Source organism: Nilaparvata lugens, chromosome 3 (genome assembly GCF_014356525.2).
Source record: "Nilaparvata lugens isolate BPH chromosome 3, ASM1435652v1, whole genome shotgun sequence".
NCBI classification, from domain to species: Eukaryota; Metazoa; Arthropoda; class Insecta; order Hemiptera; family Delphacidae; genus Nilaparvata; species Nilaparvata lugens.
Genome location: NC_052506.1, coordinates 16,591,937 through 16,611,885, shown reverse-complemented (window position 1 = coordinate 16,611,885; position 19,949 = coordinate 16,591,937). Strand labels below are relative to the sequence as shown.

The following is a 19,949-nucleotide window of genomic DNA, read 5'->3' as shown; positions in this document are numbered from 1 at the left end:
GGCTTAAGTTGACCTTGCTAGATTTTGAATCTACATTTTTTCTTATTCTTAAGATAAGATTATTTCCCTTAGTTGAAAACTATTACATGCAACTTCATTCTTATGAAACTAATTCATGTTCAATTGTAACAAATAGAAAATCGAATGAAAATCATTTGCTCATTCCAAGAATATAATGATGAATGATGGAATGCACCATTCCAAGAGGTTTCAAGTAATTTTTGTCATATTTTAAGGTTTCGTATTTCGTCTTATTTTTGTGAATTATTTCCAAGTGAATCCAAACAATGGGACAAATCCTCGAGTTGATAATTACAAATAATTAGTAAGTAAAAACTATGTAAATGTATTTGATACTGTTTCAAGCTACCATAGTTTAGCATTATTCAAGTCAACGTTCTTCTTTTTTAGAACGTTTATGGTGAGTAGCCGTCGATGATGCAATAGTAGGTGTAGGCCTACATATCGCCGAAACTAGTGTTCTGTACACCTTAAATAGTTTTGGCGATTTACAAAGCAGCTTTTTTGGAACTTCTTCGGCATTTTTATGGCTGATAATTTCTGAGTAAACATTATAAATGAATGTGCCCGAAAACAGTTTATGAACTACGCATTGCTTGAACGGAAAATTCATAATTGAATTGATTATCATGGAATAATGTAAGCAGCTTTGTAATTGTGCAAAAGCATGGATAATTGAACGAGAGAATAATGCCGGGTTTGAAATTAAATTTTGGTTCAAATGCTGGAATTTTAAAAAAGAATCGAAACACAAAATGCAGTCATTTTCGTCGATTTGAAGTAATAAATCCTTCAAATCACGATGAGATGTCAAAGGGCTGATAGAAGGCCACTTGTTACGATAGCTTTTGAGGAATTGGCTCACTTCACGTACAAACCCTAGCTTTCCATCTATGATATTGAGAGCTATCATACATAGAACTAATGACATGACATGAGCATCAGTAATCAAAGGAACGGTAGTTTTCTTCATCCAATAGATGATTGTGCACAGGTACAGTTTCCACTCATCCGGAAAAATATCAACGCAAAAGTCAGCAGGGACATTTAGTAGTTTCAAAAACATACTAGTTTTATTCTCTATAGAAAGTTCAAGTGAATTTTCTAAATTGGGATAAGCAATGTTCGATGATTGTAAGCGATATTTTCCAAATGAAGTTTTGTTGAGTCTTCCCCAGTAGTCAACAGTCACTTTTCCTTCACCATGAATGATTCTAATAAGAGCCATAATCAATGGAATACTCACTTCATGACAGGGTGTGAGAGAGAAATCTTCGACCTGAGGATTTGAGATACATGTTTTCAAAGTGAAGATTTCAATTACGGAGCTGTTGATCAACCCTTTTCTGCAACTATTCAACAGCCAATCGGGAAATTTGATAGCAGATTCCACCTGAGATATCGTCTGAACATTTCCTTGCACTTGGTTTGTTCCCAGGTTACAAAGATCAGGTTTTGATGAATGACCAATAATTATCGAAGGCAGATAACTTTCCACTGTTAGGTTTTTACAGTTGCAACTCTCTATAGTTTCTTCTATTTTCTTTGAAACGAAGCTTTGATCATTCGCTCCTATAGTTCTGAGAATCTGCAAATAAATTATGAAAATTAAATTTCATAATAAACAACATTTTCAAATGTATAACCAATGACTTTATATTATATTGTACAACGTGTTTCCGAAAAAAGGCTACAGAATAAATTACTAATTTATGTTGAATTATCTTGCTTTTTGGTTGAAAATATTTTTTAAAATAGAATTATTTTATTAAAGGTATAGTGGACTATAATAAATTCTAGTCTAATGTAAGCCTAGTCTTCCCAATTAACAATACCTACATAAATGAAGGTATTTTTCAAAATTTGGTCACAGATGTCAAAAAATTACAGAAAGTTACTTCTGGTTGAGTTACTTCCCTTGCTTCATGTTTTTATTTATTACCGTACTTGTTTAGTCGAGGAAGATGAGAGGCATTAATAATGTACAAAAAATGTTGTTGTGCCTCGTGTGATTAACTTTGAAAATTCTAGCTTCTTTGTGACAAAAAGTTCTTTGAAAAAAATATGAATAGTATATTAATAGAAAATGAGATATACAGATTGATTCAAAATTAACATAGCATTTTTTTTTTAATTATATTAATTTTGAAAAACGATGCACACAAAATTAATCAGTTTCCTCACAGAATTATCAAGTTTATGATGGTGTATTATAAGTTGTGCTCTCCTTTAAGGCTCGGCCATTAAAAAGAAGGATGGTCCACATACCATGGTTTGTGAAAATTCCCAAAAAAGTTCACTTGTATAAATCTCGATAATTTCCCATTGCCTAATGAGGGTTTTCGATTCCCCATACATACGGACATTTTGTTAAATGAATTTACCGCTAAAATGAAACGTTGCTCCATCACTATGAACGAGATTTGCTTAAAGTGAATGTTTTTTGGGAATTTTCACAAATCATGGTATAAATATGAACCCTACTTTCTTGTAGATGTCGGCCGAGCCTCAAAAGGAGCGCACATAGGACACTTATGATACACCATCTTATCATAGACTAATTTTATGTGAAAAATTAATGACTAATTTTATGCAGAGTAATAGCATAGAGAAACGATAGCATAAGTAGATATCCCATGGTATAGTGCGTTTATGTCGCAACTTTTACTGTTATCCCAAGCCAATAGTTCACGTAGTTCTTTCCTATGCAGCTGTGTGATGCTGGTAGTCTCTCAAATTGTGCCGTTCATACACTATCACCCCAACAAAACAGTAAAAATTGACAATAATCGACAGTAATCGGCTTGAGATACCAGTAAAAGTTGCGACATAAATTCCCTATACCATGGGATATCTACTTACACTATTGTTTCTCTATGGTAATAGCAACATATATTACTCAATCTCGAGTGAAGCCACATAATTCGAGCATGGTGACATTAAATTTAGCTCCTACATAAAAAATTACTCTCAAAAGCTAGATCCAAAAATAACAGAATAGCTTACAATGGAAAACAATAAACAATGATAAGTTTACTTCATACGAACAAGAAATCTTCCTTTGAAAAGTGATTAATTGCAGAATAGTCAATATCATAGATTGTATTCAACTACTATTATGCAATATTATTGATCATATTGAAAATTTACATATCTTGAAGTTAGATGTTATTTCATGAGTTTATAACTGTGAGACAAACTGAATTAAATTATATACATGTGAAGAGAAACAATTTGTTCTTACCTTTCGTCGAGCAGAATCAAAATCACCGACCCTCCTGAGCCAATGAAGCACGCTATCAACTCTCATATGTGCTGGGAAACGTTGTCCTATACCCAGTTGCGAATAGAATTTCTCAAATTGATGAGTTTCCACATAGTCATTTCCAGCCAGTGCTGATAGAAGAGGTAACATAGACATTTCCAGTCCTCGATATCTTTTTAGTAGATTTTCAACTCTGAAAATCTCGCAGTAAATGAAAAACTGGTTGGAAACGCTTGTTCGAGCTTCGTGTTCAATTGTGGGTATCGGTATGTACTTGGCACCAGAAATGAAGAAATCGGAGTCATAACTGAGGATGGGGCAGTTGTACTTGATGCCCAACGCAGCTATCTCCTGGTCGGCTTCGAAGTCACATTGAACCATTGGCACACCAATTTCCAATAACACTTCTCTGAATACACGCCTCATGAGGTATGGAAACACGGCTGAAGGTAAGCTAGAAGCGGGCAAAATGTTTTCCAGCTGAACCGTTTTTTCTTTTGCCCTTTTTAAAATCGTTTCCAATTTTTTCTCCTCACATCCACCATCAAAGACTACAACTGACTTCACATTGCACTTGGAAAACATTAGGAAAAAATCTTTAACATGTTGCGCGAATCTGTCATAGTCACCTCCAAAAGCAAAACATTCGCTATTGGCATACTTGGTGAATAGTTGACATGATAAACTGTTTCCATCGATAATAACGAACGTATCGTGCAGCTTATATTTTTCCATAAGCTCCTCATTTTTAGCCATGAATGTTGTGAGACCACGAACTCCCATCGTACCTGTAACAAAAAAGTATATTGCATTATACAATACACATAAACATGTTTACAATAGTGAATAATAGTGAAAACATGTAGCTCTTAGGCCCGTATTCAGATACTCGGTTTAAACGGAGAAATCTCAGCTGTTCGTTTAAACCCCGTATGAAACACATTATGATGAATGCAACCATATCTACCATATCTATAGGTAAACGAGGTTTAGTGTTAAACGTAGGTAGTGTTAGCATATGGCCCTTAGTGTAGCACAGAGATAGTTATTTGTGCCTATACTCTTGGTGTGGTGGCAGTAGTCTCCCACATATTATGAATCAAGACCGCCGCAGAAGGAAATTGGGGGGGGGGGTAATAGATGAGCAGAGGAGGGTACCTAATCTAATGCGTTCTTCTGCAGAATAAGAATTCAAACACTTTCTTAGTAACTACTATAATTAATTCATTTTGGCTTTACTGCTATGGGTATGTTGTCAGGTACAATTTTCTAGAGAATGCATGTAGTGTAGCTACTATACTCCTCTCAAACTAAATGAAGATCAAACTTGGGCATACCACAGTGTTGTTTTAGAATGTTGAAGGATTGTTTTATGAACTGCTGTTGAAAATGTTCTTTAATTCGCCAGTCAGTGAGAATAAGCCATGTGGACGATCTTCAAGTTATGACATCAGTAGGTTAGCATGACTAATGACTGGAAGGATATTAAGAAGAAAAGTTTTTAAGGGATATAAGAGATTTTATGAGGTTTTTTCTGGTCTGTAGCCTAATCATGATCAAATCAATCATTGAACGAGCGTAGCAAGTTTCGCCTTTGGAAAAATTGAAGGTAAGCTTGAAATGCTGAAATAATATTTCAAATAAAAGAGCATTCAATGCTCTTCAATCATAGGATTAGTATGGTTTTTATTTTTTGGTGTATTTTTAAAAAGTTATAAGCTCTGAAACTCCAAGAAACCTGTGTCTTAATTTAACTTACATTCAAGAGAATAATATCGCGCAAACTATTGTGATTATTATAAACCTCATTTTGCATCGGCTAACTCATTAAAAAATGAGGAAGAGAAACAACTCACCTTAGTTATAGGCTAGGCTTATTATAAGTGTCAGACTCAGATTTAAATTATAAAACCATACATTTTGCAAGTGATTTTATTTTACTTGTCAGCTTACCAAATAATAGTTATTAAACTTATATTCATTAAATATTCCACATCAACTTCTACTCAAAAATGAATTTTAATGTCAAATAATTTAAAATGTAGAAATGATAAGAAAAGCGAAAACTGAAAATAATACAGATATAACATAAACATAACCTGAAAAAGAAAATTGAGTAGCCTGATTGAGTCGGAATCACTCTGCAGTCTGCACTGTTTAGCACATATTTTTAAAAGTCGAATTGCTCGAATAAAAAGGAGACCATTTCTATATGTTCGACAACTAGTTGAATTTTAAATGAGTATTATTTTCTTTCAGAATGTATTGGGTATTGATATTTATTTCACTAATTTGAGTATGATTCACCAGATATTGATATTAAATTGAATGGTCACTGAATAAAAGAAACCTGACCTAAAACTTTTACATTTTTTAACAAAGCTAAAATGAATAGCTTTCCAGTATGGTAGCCTATAATCAGAGACAAGAAATATAATATTTATAAATACAATATTTGTTCTGTGATGATTTGTGATATCTCCAACAGTTTTCGAGTTATAAGCTCTTGAAAGTGTAGAATTGTTAAAATAACACCTTTAACCTATTTTTTGATGTTTCAGGGCCTACAACTCTCCAACAATGCATCATAAATATGAATGCTGATCGTAGATTGGTAGAGCTTTGTTTTCTCTTCAATTTGATGTATTTTTCCACTACTTATTGTTTTCCTTTTATTGTTATAACAGATTCAATGTGGGGGGGGGGAATTTTATTTTGTAACAATTGATCACTTGACTATGTAATATGAGTCTGGATCATTTGGTACACAATTTTTGACTTTAAAGCTTATAATGAAGACTAGTTGGGAGGTAAACATAGTCAAAATACGCATCTATAGCCCGTCCATTGCAAGCGTGGAACTGCTAAGTTGACACTTGTTGCAGAGTTGAAAATTTCAGCCCCACATTGAATCTGCAATAACAAAAAAAGGAAAACATAAAGTAGTGGAATAATACATCAAATTGAAGAGAAAATAAAGCTCTACCAATCTACGGTCAGCATTCATTTTTATGATGCATTGTTGGAGAGTTGTAGGCCCTGAAACAACAAAAAATAGGATAAAAGCTGTTATTTTAACAATGTTACACTTTTAAGAGCTTATATCTCGAAAACTGTTGGAGATATCACAAATCACCACAGAACAAATATTGTAGAGAATTTATCAAGCTTCATTTCTGAATAGTTATTCATGTCGGTTGAACGCATTTTTCTCAAGATATGAGCGTGTAGGCAAAACATTGAAAAATGCAACTTTTAAACCACCCTCATCCCTTTAACACAAGGGATAGGGTTGTGGACTTTTGATATGAGCGTGTAGGCAAAACATTGAAAAATGCAACTTTTAAACCACCCTCATCCCTTTAACACAAGGGATAGGGTTGTGGACTTTTGATATGTTCACCCTCTAATTGGTCCCAACAAAGCTGTAAAGTTGAAAATTGTGTTCAAAACATTCTCTCTAATTCCTTTGTCAATCGGTCTATTTTTGCTTAACTGAAGATCTCACACAACACTGAAGCTGCTGCAACAGTCGTGGGGATGTGCGAAAAATTGTGAAATTATACATCAAATTGAAGAGAATTTGATGCTCTATAAGCTCCTGATCAGCATGGATTTTTCCCATCAATATTCAAAAAGTTATAAGAGCGAAAATAGCGAAAAATTTAGGGAAAATGTGTTTTTTTTTTCAAAAATCTCACATCTTTTAGAGTGGATATCCCGAAAAGTGAAAGAGATATAGAAAAAAAGTTGTCAGATCAATATTATAGAAAAGTATGCTTTAATTTCTTATAGAATAGTCATGTCTGTAAAATGCATAGTTTTCGAGTTATATGCGAGAAACCAAAAAATGGTACCTTTGAACCACCCCCACCCCCTTAGCACAGGGTGTAGGGGTGGGAACTTTTGATATGTTTACCTCCTCACTACTCTAAACAGAACTGCGGCATCAAAAATTTTCTTCCAAACTTTTCCCTCTACACCTTTTTTTTGAGCATTCATTGCCTGGACTGATAGACCTTATGGAAATACAGCAATAGACTGGCTTCTCCACACATCTGTGTAATCACTTGTCAGCTGATTTATGATGAATAATAATTATTCTAAATATAGAATTATTCTATAGTATGATTTTTACTCTAATATTGGCCTATGAAGAAGGCTCCTTTTTTCCTTTTATATTATCCTTGAAATGCAAAATTTTCAAAAACCTTGTATATACGTCGACGCGCAATTAAAAAAGGAACATACTTGTCAAATTTCATGAAAACTTATTACCGCGTTTCGCCGTAAATGCGCAACATTTAAACATTAAGAGAAATGCCAAACCGTCGACTTGAATCTTAGACCTCACTTCGCTCGGTCAATAAATAATTGAACTATTGTTTGCATGCAATATTAATAACTAAAATAACATAGTATTGTCTCTCGAACTTTCTCTGCTTTGAACTTGGGCTGTCCTGATGCCAGTATGTCTTGAAGGAGATTAGCTTTTGATGTTTGTATTTTTGATACACCAACCCCAACAGCCATTAGCCGTTTTCACACCGATATCTCGCCGACATGACATACAGGCAGGATTTACTCTGATGGACAGTATAAGAGGAGGCTGCGGTTTATAACAGACGAGGTCTACTGTTCACAGAACTACTAGTTTTATCAAGGAAATGATAATTAATATTAGATCAAATTTAATGGTATGAATTGAGTGACAGTTGTGTACACTCAGTGGCAAAATGGAGAGACTTGGCAACGTTTTTCTCCTATCTTTCTTCACTGCCATTATAACGTGGACCTCACTATATTAATTTTCTTATATTAATACTGTATCAAAATTAAGATGATAGTTTTCTGTGCAGGTCAAGGTGGCTATAAGGTCTTATATATGATTATTATCACATTTAAATGTTTCAACAGTGTTTTCCAGTTAAAAATACTGCGGCTGACCAATATGTGCCAATACCTATATTCATACAGTAGCCTACCGTACCTAATAATAAACTCTCACGCACACATTTATATTCTCTGTAATATCCTCTCGGCTTCCTGAATAGTGTATAGGTTATCTTCTACACAAAACTTGTAGGAAATTTATCAAGGTTTATTTTTATTCATGTCGGTGGAACGTACTTTTCCCAAGATAAAAACAACAAATGAGACAATGTAACTTTCAAACAACCCTTATTCCTCTAGCACCAGGTGTAGGGATGAAGAATTCTAATATGTTCACCTCTAAACTAACATACTCTCAACAAAGCTGCAAAGTCAAAAATTGGGTTCTGAATATTCGCTTTAAATTCCTTTGTCAATAATTGATCTATTGTTGCAAAAAAAACTGATGCAATAACAGTCTTAGGGAAATGCATAAAATAGATAAATAATAAAAATCAAATAAGAAAAACAAAAGAAAAGTAATAACAAAATTTTGGCTCTACTGGCCAAACTAACACTTGAGCGCCAGTAGTGAGTTCAATTAAAAAGTAATTATATAATATTATGTACATGTACAAGAACGAAAGTAGAAAAAGTTAATAAGTTGTTATTAAACAAAATTAACAGAAATAGAAAGAAAATAAAAGAGAATTTAATGCTCTATAAGCTCATAATCAGTTGGGGCTTACCTTTTTGATTTACAGACTCATACAGATTTACAGACCCTTTTTGATTTACCTACCTGTTGCTATACAATCAAGTTATAGTCAGCACCTTATTAATACTAAATTTGTTTGTTATTCTTGAATGAAATTAGAAAAGCATACATACATCTACTATTGAAGGTGTTGTTAAAAGAGAATTAGCAACTCTGTGGTCTTATCATTTTATGCTGGCATTATAACATGTGTATCTCACTTATAGGATATGCCTTTTGTAGACATCTACCTTTGGTCAACTTCCAAGATGTGAATCAATTATTCACTTGACCTGTTAATTCGAATGTGAATGGCAAACCTTTAGATGCAGTGTGTAGTGTGAACGCTTCTCTGCATCCAGCCCAGGGGCATTAGTGGCTGTCACTACTATACTCTGTACAAAATAACTTTTGAGTTGGGATGGACATGCGCTGCAGTGAAGACATAGAGGGGTAGGGATACAACGGCGGCGATGATGCCGTTTTGAACTGGCCAGCGTTTTCTATTTTCTAGAGTGAGTATTCAATCGCTCATGTTAAACTTACTAAGTTTCATCTCTGCAAGCACTGACTCGACTGATTCTAATCGACAAATTGGCAACTGCGCTTCCACCTATGACTATCCATCACTGTAATTGGCTGATCTCCCTCCGTTTCTCTGCGCCGAATATTCCTCCGTCAGAAGTAATTTTGTACGGAGTATAGTGTGCGGGTATACGCCATCAAAACTCATCAGGAACATTGGTGGCTTCCACTAATGGCAGCCCATACTGATGTGATTTAGCGCTGTTACGTGTAACATATTATCCACGTTTATGCTGTTCATGAATATTATTGAATACTAAATATTAAATTAAAATACTAAAAAATTGTCAAAAACCACAGATTTATTGATACTTAGAAAGACAAGTTTTGGTTTTTACACCATTGTCAATCTCTGATAAACAAAACGTAGCACTTCACCATTATCAGTTTAACAGAGATTGACAATGATGTAAAAACCGAAACCGGTCTTTCCAAGTAGGTATCAATAAATCTGTGGTTTTTGACAATTTCTTAGTATTTTTATTTAATATGAATAATTACCACAATATCAACTTCTCAACTACACCAAAAGTAAAAAAAAATATTGAATACTATGAATCAATTCAATACCTATATGTATTAATATAAATAGAATATTTCATTCAATGGTGTTATTGAATACAAATATACCAATACAGTATTCATTTTATTATTAACATATTGGTCGTAGTATAGAAAAATCTAAAATTGAAAAAATGATTAAAACTTCAAATGAGGATAATAGCTTATTGTTGAATCATTTAGAATAAACTAACAATAGAAACAGAATCACGTCAAATTTTAACTAGCGAGCACATTCTAATTTATTGCGCTTATCACATTAATTATTCATAAATGGATTATAATAAATCGTGGCTTTTTGGAATTTCAATCATCAACTCTACTAGCTATTATAGGCCAATACCATAGTCACCTCTAATACAGGTATTAGAGGTGGCTATGCCTATACCTCATGAATGTAGAAAATTCTTGTAATCAATTTCTAGTACAACGAGAGTAAATAGATAAGTGTCGAAAATTAGGATGCATTAGTCAAATGATTTTTCATTTCCTCATAATAAAATTAGAGTGTATTTAGCATAATTACAAACAAGTAGTTTTTCTTGATTCCAAATCAGAAGAAATAGTCTATTAAAGAAATAAGGTTTGGAAATGAATAAGTTTCTCAGAAATAAAAATAAATATTTACTTCTTAAAATGAGCTTACATTAAACTCACACGGAAGACAGAAGAGAGAAGATATTATTTTCATCATGATAATGGTCTTCAGTGTCATCAGAATTGTTTTCTTCTAGGCGAATGTCACTCTCTTTGTTTTCAGTTTTTTGTTGTTTTGTTCTCTTGCGTTTTCTAGTTCTAGTTTTCTTGGAGGGCGGAGCAGACAAGGTAGTAGTTGTTGAGATTGCCGAAACCAACGTTGAGAAAACCTCAAATAATTTTGGCGAGTTTCCAAGCAAGCTTTGTAGCACTTCGTCCGTATTTTTACTACAATTCAATGTTGAGCAAACATTATAAATGAATGTCCCTGAGAACAGTTTATGCACCATGCACTGCTTCAATGGGAAAAGGAGAAGAGAGTTGAGTATCATTGCATGATGTAAGCAGTTTTGAAATTGTGCAAAAGCATGAATATCGGGATAAGAAAATAGACTAATATCTGCTTTCAGATCTTCCTTCAATTTGTGAAATTTGAGGAAACCTTCAAAGCATACAATGCAGTCGTTAACATCGACTCTGGATAGCACGTGTCTGAAGTTATCATGAGAACTTGTCTCAGTAATGGTGTTGGTAGGTTGAGGTGGGGGCGGATTGCTACTGCATGCCATTTCCTCCTCATCATTATCGTCATCAACTTGACCGATTAAACTCAAATCATCGTCACTCTGGCGAATTTTCAACAGTCTCTTCAACGTTTTCCCGCATTTCTTCAGAAATTGCAATTTTTCACGAATAAATCCCAAGTTACTATCAATAATATTGAGAGCAATAAGACAAAGGATTAACGACTTTACATGGACTTCAGTTACCAAGGGAGTGGTAGAATTCTTGATCCAATAGAAAATTGTACACAGATAGAGCTTCCACTCATCTGGAAAAATGTCAATACAAAAGTCAGCTGGGACATGCAGCAAATTCAAGAGTAAACTTCTTCTAGATTCTGGTGATTGTTCTAGAAGATTTTCCAAGTTGGGTAGATCATCATTTGATGGTTTGAGACTATTTCGCTGGATAGAGCAGTATTTGTTTCTGGCCCAGTAGCTAACACTTACTTTATTGTCACCGAATATAATTTTGATAATAGCTTTAAGCAATGGGATACTAATTTCATGAGAAGGATTGAGATACTTATCCTCAACTTGAGGAGTTGAGAAACATGTTTTCAAGGATAAGATATCAATAACCATAGTATCAACTAAGCCTTTCCTACAGTTATCTAACAGCCAATCCGGAATTTTCAAGCCTTTTTTTACTTGAGATGTGATTGGAGGTGTTTCACCATCATCGATATCCATACTTTCATTATCAATGTCAATCTCTTTCTCTTCAATTGGTAAATCTTGTTCTTGATCATCGTTATTTTCCACCTCAGATTCTTCAGTCTCATCAGAGCTTTCTTCAGAAATGGAAACATCTTGCTCAACATCAGCACTTTCCATGTCAGCATCATTGATCATTTGATTCAGATTTACCTTGATTGATTCTGGAGTTGATGAGGAACACATGCTAGCCATATCTGCAGGAAGATAATGCTCCACTGTTAAATTTTCACACCTGTAAATCTTGATTGTCTCTTGTATTTTCCTCAGAACAGATCGACGATGAATCCTCTGCATTCTGCTAAGAATCTGTGGACAAATACAATAATTTTATTATTAATAGAAGATATCACTGGTCGGAAAAGTAAGACTTGTAAGTTATTAGAATTTATTTCTGATGTACCGGACATAAATTGCGCCTGGATAATAGTATGATAACAGACACTAGGCTGAAGACTAAGTAGTTATTGCAATGAGCTTCATCATGCAAATCGGTTTTTTTAGGATGCTCGGATCCTCACTTTGCCTGTAATCTACATTAGAACAAATGTTACTTTTCATGAATGGTAATATTCATTATATATCAATTTTGCATAATTATTCTACAAATAATCTGCACTTGCTGATTGGCAACAATGTCAAAATAAACAAACAAATGTCATACTAAAGTCTGTGAGATATTACTTTTAACACGGCTCTTTCTCGAAGACGGAGAGGTCCGATGCTCTATCCTCCACTAATCACTCCCAGTTATCGCCTGGCATTGTTCCAAAAATTGTTTACTGGCAGCAGGTATATTGGTTTGTGTGATTACGGAGATGTGTTCATCACAAGAACGTGAAGCGAAATAACACGACACATCCAAATGTGCGCAGGATGACTGTCTCTGTCTTTTCTACAAACTGTGGAAGGATAATTATGGGTTTCTCCTCTTCAGGTTAAAAGTAATATCTCACAGACTTTAGACCTAGGTTCTAGGTTCAGCGCTGGCTAGATGTATGCATCAAAATTTTTATTTTCAATGCATTTCTACCTAACATGAGATTCACGTTTAAGTCAGCACCTGTTAACCATTGGTTTGCTCTCCTTGTCTATCATAAGACGAAGTAGAAAGCTATATCCTTTTCCAAAGCCGAATCGATGCCAAATCATTTGGAGGCTTTGTAGATAATGAACTACCAGATTATTTGATCTCAATTATAAAAATTTACTATTAAATCATAAAAAGATAAATTTTATTTTTGAATAGGCCTATATTTGAGATAGAATTGATCATTATTGACAAAAATAAACAATTCATATTATATCAGACGCTTTTATTTATACATATATATAGGAATCACAGCTATCTATTGTAGAAAGCGGTGGAAAGGAAGAGTGGCAACTATGCCATTCTATCATTTACACTAACTTCAAAACGTGAATTAAATGTCAAAGTTTGAACTTCTCTCAAGTTTACTCACTTTTTTCAGCTTGGGCTGATCAGTTAACTGAATCTAGTTAAGGGTCGTTTGCACAGTGACAGATTAAATCCGTATCAAGTATAATTTTTTATGTTTTTTCATTTTAAGTTTAAGCCACCAGCTGATTAAAACCAGTTTAAGCTTTGACTGTGCTAACGGCCCTTAGTAGCATCATTCAATATATTTAAAAAAAAAGTCGAGATCTAATGTGATTTGAATCCTTTGATCCCAAATTCTCAAGTTTTACATCGATCTATCATGAATTATTACACTTGCTAATACTTTCAATGACAGCATGGAAAAATGAAACTAAATTCTATCTATTTTTGCTTTAAACATACCCTTACATAGCACGGGTTACCTGCTAGTAATCGTATAATGCTGATCGTTTGCAGTTGGAAACGTTAATTTATCAATATTCAATTTTTATTGTATTGTATAAATGGCAAACTATGGGGAGAATAAGTGGCCATGAAATCTTTCTTTCCAATATGAGTACCGTATTGAATAATGAATTTTTACTTTTTGTGTAGTTGAGAAGTTATAATGAATTCTGTCATTTCCAAAAAAAATGTTACTCTCGAGAACTTGAAGTTAGGAGAGAATGTCATTCACTGAAGTTTTTCAAGTAATTTAAAGCCAAGTGTTACATTATGGTTTCTCATTTATCATGATGATGTATGAATAAATAATCATAAATAATGATTTATCATGATGATGTTTTTCATTATAGTTTCTAATCTTATTTTTCAATTCAATGTTTTATTATAATTTTGTAACAGTTCGATTATAATTATTTTCAAGATAAACTAAGGTTTAAAATAAAACATAGTTGGCATTTTTTATTTACCTTTTGAAGAGCAGATTCAAAATCGCCAGCATGTCTGAGCCATTCTATTATTCTAGCAACTCTTTTGTGTCCCGGTGTGCGTTTTCCTACTTTCATTTGAGAATGGAAATTTCTGAACACTGAGATTCGCACATAGTCGTTTCCGAGCAGAGCTGATAGCATGGGTAGCATCGACTTATCCAGACCGCCATAACAGTTAAGGAAGTTTTCTACTCTGAAGATTTTGCAATGTATACAAAATTGGTTGGATGAGTTATCCAATGAGAAATTCAAAGGTAACGCTTCGTGTTCAATTGTCGGTATCGGGATGTACTGCACATCATAGATGAAGAAGTCAGAGTCGTAGCTGAGAATGGGGCAGTTGTACTTGTGACCGAGAGCAGCTATTTCCTGGTCACCCTCAAAGTCACACTGAACTATGGGCACGCCAATCTCCAGCAGAACCTGTCGAAACACCTGCCTCATCAGCAGAGGAAACACCACCGGAGTCGAGTTAGAGGCCGGCTTCACATGCTTCAGCATGGCAGATCTGTCTTGCAGCCGAGTTATAACTGTCTTCACTTTTTTTCTTTCATATCCACCATCGAAAACAACCACAGGCTTCACGTTGCACTGAGAAAGCATCTGAAAAAACTCCTTAACATGCTGCGCATATCTGTCATAGTCACCACCAAAGGCGAAATATACTCTGGTTCCACGAAGAGAGAACAACTGACATGCTAGACTGTTGCCATCAATGATGACATGAGTATCATGCAGTTTATAGCTTCTCAGATATCTCTTATCATTGTTGGAGATGAATGTAGTGAGACCACGGACTCCCATCTTGTCTGTAACAGAAAGAGCATAATTTATAGAGCAGGCTGATTAAGGAAGGACTGGATACTTAATATACTACAAAATGGTTATTCTCAAGCTACAAAAAAATGTTTGTTATAAAAACATTACACATTTTGGTGTATTATTTCAGTTATTTCAAAATACCAGTTCAACCAAAATAGATTTAGTAATATTTCAACTTGGAAAATCACGTTTTTAATTCGCACTTGAAATTTTTTAAAATACGGTAACTCAAATTAAAATCTGATTCATTGCAACGCTTTTCCTTGAATATATTGGTTGTATCAATGTTTCAATGACTATTTTTTTTTTTATCTAAACAAGCCTATTGCTATCTTCTCATTCTCTCATGCCCAATTATTGATCACCATCACACTTTTATTTCACATTTTTTTATATCTTTCTTTTCTATTCTGTATTATGTTTGTTTGTGAAATAAATGAATTGATTGATTGATTGATTGAATATTCAAAGGCTGTATTAGTGATGTGTTTTTTTTTTGAAGGCCATTAAAATCAGTCCAGTTTCACACTAAGTAAGCTATCTACTGAACATACAACATCCGTTGAAGGAGTTTTTAAACGCTGGGCAGGAATTGGCTGATTACAATTCTTGGGAGACTCAGCTTTTTAATAAATGTTTTCATGTTGCCAGCAATTGGCGATCAATAGGCAGGTACCAATTAGAATTAGGTGTTAGTGTTTTGCTACTGTGTTACAAAAACTTTGTGTTAGATACTTGGGTTTTTCTGCTATGGTTCCAAATATTTATTCCACTAGCTTACAAAATTGATTTTTTCTATTTTAATAGGTAGATGCTTGATGTATATTGCAATAATCTACTTTTATCTATTGAGGATGATGCGCACATAAGTATTTTGTCATTGGGTAAAATGTGTGGACGAAAAGAGTTGATGAAATGATTATGCGTCCATGCTACTAGCGAGATTTTAACCCACAAATCAGGTGGTGGTAGAAAATCAAGTTTATAGCCATAATTTACATACAACGGACTTTTGATACTTCCACGCAAGTCCTATTTATATTTAAACATATTATGTTGCAATGCACACAGAATTGACGTAGTGCAGTCGAATACTTTCTTGGCAGCCCCACGTCTCTTCGAAGTATCTCGTAACGTAAGGAATAGCAAGCCACTTCCCCCAAATGAGAATGGAGAAAAAACCAGTTAAATATAATATGAATCAATCTTTATAAAATTATAATGCCACTACCCTGCTTGGTTTGCATACCCCTTACCTCCACCACGTCTGTTCATTTTAGATTGGGCCAAACAATCCAGCCGGCAATTCCAACCTACATAAGGCTAGTTTCACAAAAGCTAAAATGTAAGCAGAACCCCTCTATTCTTGCATTTATCAGGTTTTCTATGCCATGATTGATATTTAGATACATCTAAAACAAATATCGGTTATACTTTTAAATTTACACTCGCCATAAAATGATCTAATTGACCTTTCATTAACATTTATTCTATTTTTATAATCAGCAAATATTACCTCAACAAATTTTCAATTCCAGGAAAGTAATTTTCTTCCTACAGCTTTATTTTCAACATGTTTAATAATAAAACAGAATAAATATACAAATCACAAAACGTGAAATTCAATCTTAACCTCAAAAACTTGTGGTGTGGAATGGAGCATGCGAGGTGGGCAAATTTAATTTTGCAGGTCTGCCAGCCACAACAGCTGTTATCAAAAAGATGCTAAATGGCAAAGAAAAATTGTGAAAATTTATTAAATAAACCAATATTTTGGACCATTTCGAGTTTTAAGTTTAGGAAGAGGAGAGAAATTCACTGCGCTGATGGATATTTGTTATTTAAAGAAAATCCTCTTTTCAAAGTTTCATGTGTGAACATGAGAAAATTGTAAAATTTAAATTTCTCGAATTGGAAGCAGACGAAATATTAGTTTTGCGATGACTCCACTCAAAGTGTAGATTATCAATCTTTTTATTGGATCTGTAAGATGAAAAAAATTATTTTGCTTTTGAGTTTTGAATTTGTATCTTGAATCATATTCTTTATTTCCCATACGATTGCTTATACCATACGGTACCGGTACCTAAATTGAATGTTTAGACCAAAAGGTAAACAATTCTATTTTCAAAATAAAAAATTATGATTGGAATAACTTCAAGTGCACAAATGATATTTTTGCGCTAGTCTACTCCCGTTTTACATTTGGGCACGTGAAGTCGTTGATCCCGACTGTCTATTAAGAACCAGTCGAATCATGTCCAATGCCCTAAGATTGATGAGGTGCGACTTGGAAGCTCTGATGACAATATACCTCATTTAGTATTAATTGATATAGTTAGGCTTTATCTGAAATACATATATTTTCCTGTTCAATAATGATTATACTTATAATTCTCATTTTGGTAGCGCAAAATTGACAATTTTTCTCCTTATCAAAAAAAATTACAATATCATGTGAATATCATTGTACAAAAACTATAAGGAATAAAGGAGGCTTTATGAATAGGGTATACCTCAGCGTGAATTTGAGAAAATATATAGGCTACCATGATCAATACGGGTAATTTTTTAAGATGTTTTTTCAATTTTACAATAAGATGTTTTTTCAATTTCACAATAAGATGTTTGCCACCTTACAAGAATTATTCATACCTACATGCAATTGTCCTATAATTCAATACAAACATGAAAGCTCTCATACGAAAAACTCACTACATAATTATTCTATCTAAAAGGAATAGCTTAGTATTTACAAGGAAGGAATTACACGACAAAGTCACAATAATCACTTATTGTCCAGTATCAATATAGTTATTTGTATATCTAGAGTGAAAAGTACGACTTTTTCTCCCTGTGGGAAAAAGTTTGAAGCCTGAAGCGAAGCCAAGGGCAGCAATTTTCCTGAGGGAGAAAAAGTATTTTTCGCTCGTGATGTACACAACATTTTTCCTCCATCTACATTTTTTTATAGAAACTCCAAATAAAATCATTCTAATAACTTATGTATTGGTGACAATGATTCCTAGCAACATAACCTAAATCTAAAACCTAAAAACCGGTCATCTGATTGGCACTGCCGATTGCGCTATCTATCGGCAAAAGTTGTAACAATTATATCAGCTGAGCAGCTACCAAAAATGGCTGACTCCAGATCACGCGGTTCAGATTTGAATTGCAGATCAAAAATATTTGTTGGCTGGTATTTTGAATAGAATAAAATATTTTTAAAATTGTATAAATTTTTATCGTCTACTAATATTGAGAATATAATAATTATCATACAAACATATATTTCATGAGTTAATCAAATTTCTGGTTGTGGTATTGAATTCAGTTGACTCAATGACAGACACCTCTATTATGCTTTCTCATCTGAGCTTAGACCTTCTAACCTATTACAATATAAGTTTAAAAATAGAGATGCTCCCCATGTTATTTAAATGGAGTCACTTTTACTCCCTAGGGAGTTTTTCTGTTTTTTACTACCGAGAGCGAAAAAGTGACACTTTAGTATTAGGTTTCAGGGAGTAAAGTAAGTATTTTAGACAGTAGGTGGAGGAAAAATATATTGATGCCCAACAAATTAGCTCAACATATAGCCTGGAACCGTAGAGTTCCCATCTTTCCACCGCATGTTTCGCAGGGCCTCCCCGAAATTCGAAACTGCAATGGTTTTGTAAAACACATACCTTAATCATACCTCGGTTCCAGATCAAGATATCGATCTGACTCTCATTCTATCCTTTTGAGGATGAATCTACAATTATTAATGTCATACAACATTTAATTTATGCCCATACAAGGCCAAAAAAACTAGAAAATTTTCACCTTATAATTTCATACTTTGTCTGATGGAAGTTCGCACTCCATTTCTCGAAAATGTTTCATATGAAAGTTATAGCTCGTTTTGAGACCTTTAAAATGATATATCATAATTATTCATACTTTTTTGTCCTATAATCTCAAACCTATATAGGCTATATAATTTTAGGCTTATTTTCATTGCATCTAATCAATTAATTTTAATTGAATAATTAAAAAAAATCAAATTTCTGATTCAAAGTTTATACAACAATAAAAGCCCAACCAAAAACAGGTTTCTCCCAGTGGATCCGTAGCGTAATTGGTAGTACGCGCGATTTTGAATGAAATGTTGTGGGTACGAGACCAATCAAACTCATTTTTTGCTTGAAATGTTTTACTCTGATTAAGAAAATTTAGGTATTTTTTATAAAATGATAAATACCGGTAATTATTATATATTTTCGGGTTTGATTCGTAAGTGTGATATCTCTGAAGTGCGAGTATTTCAACTTTTCGTTATTTGTGTTTTAAATAAAATTATCAAAACATTTCAAATAATATTAACATATTTCCATTTAAAAGCCAAACCCTAATAATTTATTGTTCTAATCTGTTTTTGAAAACGAAAACAATAGAAAAAATCCAATGCTAATAAGAAAGCAACATAAAACAACAATTCATTATTATGTAGTTTGTGAAGAAATTTAATATTATGCTACAGTGCTTTTGCTCAGCTTTCATATTATAGGTACAGTTATTTATAATATTATCATTTTTTTATTACACATCTGTTTTTGAAATGAGAAGCTGGTCTAAAGTTTGCCACTGATTTTCCTTATCAAGTTCTGTTTTTAAATTATCATGTCAACTTCTTTTACTACAAAAAACGTTTTTCAATGTGATAATATTGTTGGGTTTATTTTGAATATAATTATTTTCTAATTTGATA

General features: G+C 33.5%; 2 protein-coding genes across 3 annotated transcripts; both read right to left on the bottom strand.

Moving 5' to 3' along the window:
* Positions 1-7: 7 nt before the first annotated feature.
* On the bottom strand, positions 8-5,063 carry LOC120350339 (protein asteroid-like). Its single transcript, XM_039423070.1, has 3 exons — positions 5,046-5,063; positions 3,266-4,074; positions 8-1,609 (listed from the first exon to the last, which is right to left on the bottom strand). Exons 2-3 carry the CDS (start codon positions 4,067-4,069, stop codon positions 392-394), a joined length of 2,022 nt encoding a protein of 673 aa, XP_039279004.1. The 5' UTR covers positions 4,070-4,074; positions 5,046-5,063; the 3' UTR covers positions 8-391.
* A 5,602-nt stretch (positions 5,064-10,665) lies between these two features.
* LOC111050132 (protein asteroid) lies at positions 10,666-16,873 on the bottom strand. 2 transcript variants are annotated; one of them, XM_022336393.2, is made up of 3 exons: positions 16,710-16,873; positions 14,351-15,180; positions 10,666-12,346 (listed from the first exon to the last, which is right to left on the bottom strand). In XM_022336393.2, exons 2-3 carry the CDS (start codon positions 15,173-15,175, stop codon positions 10,715-10,717), a joined length of 2,457 nt encoding a protein of 818 aa, XP_022192085.2. In that variant the 5' UTR covers positions 15,176-15,180; positions 16,710-16,873; the 3' UTR covers positions 10,666-10,714. The 2 variants fall into 2 exon arrangements, with proteins under 2 accessions (XP_022192085.2, XP_039279003.1); XM_039423069.1 differs by having other exon boundaries at positions 16,450-16,850.
* Between the last annotated feature and the right edge of the window lie 3,076 nt (positions 16,874-19,949).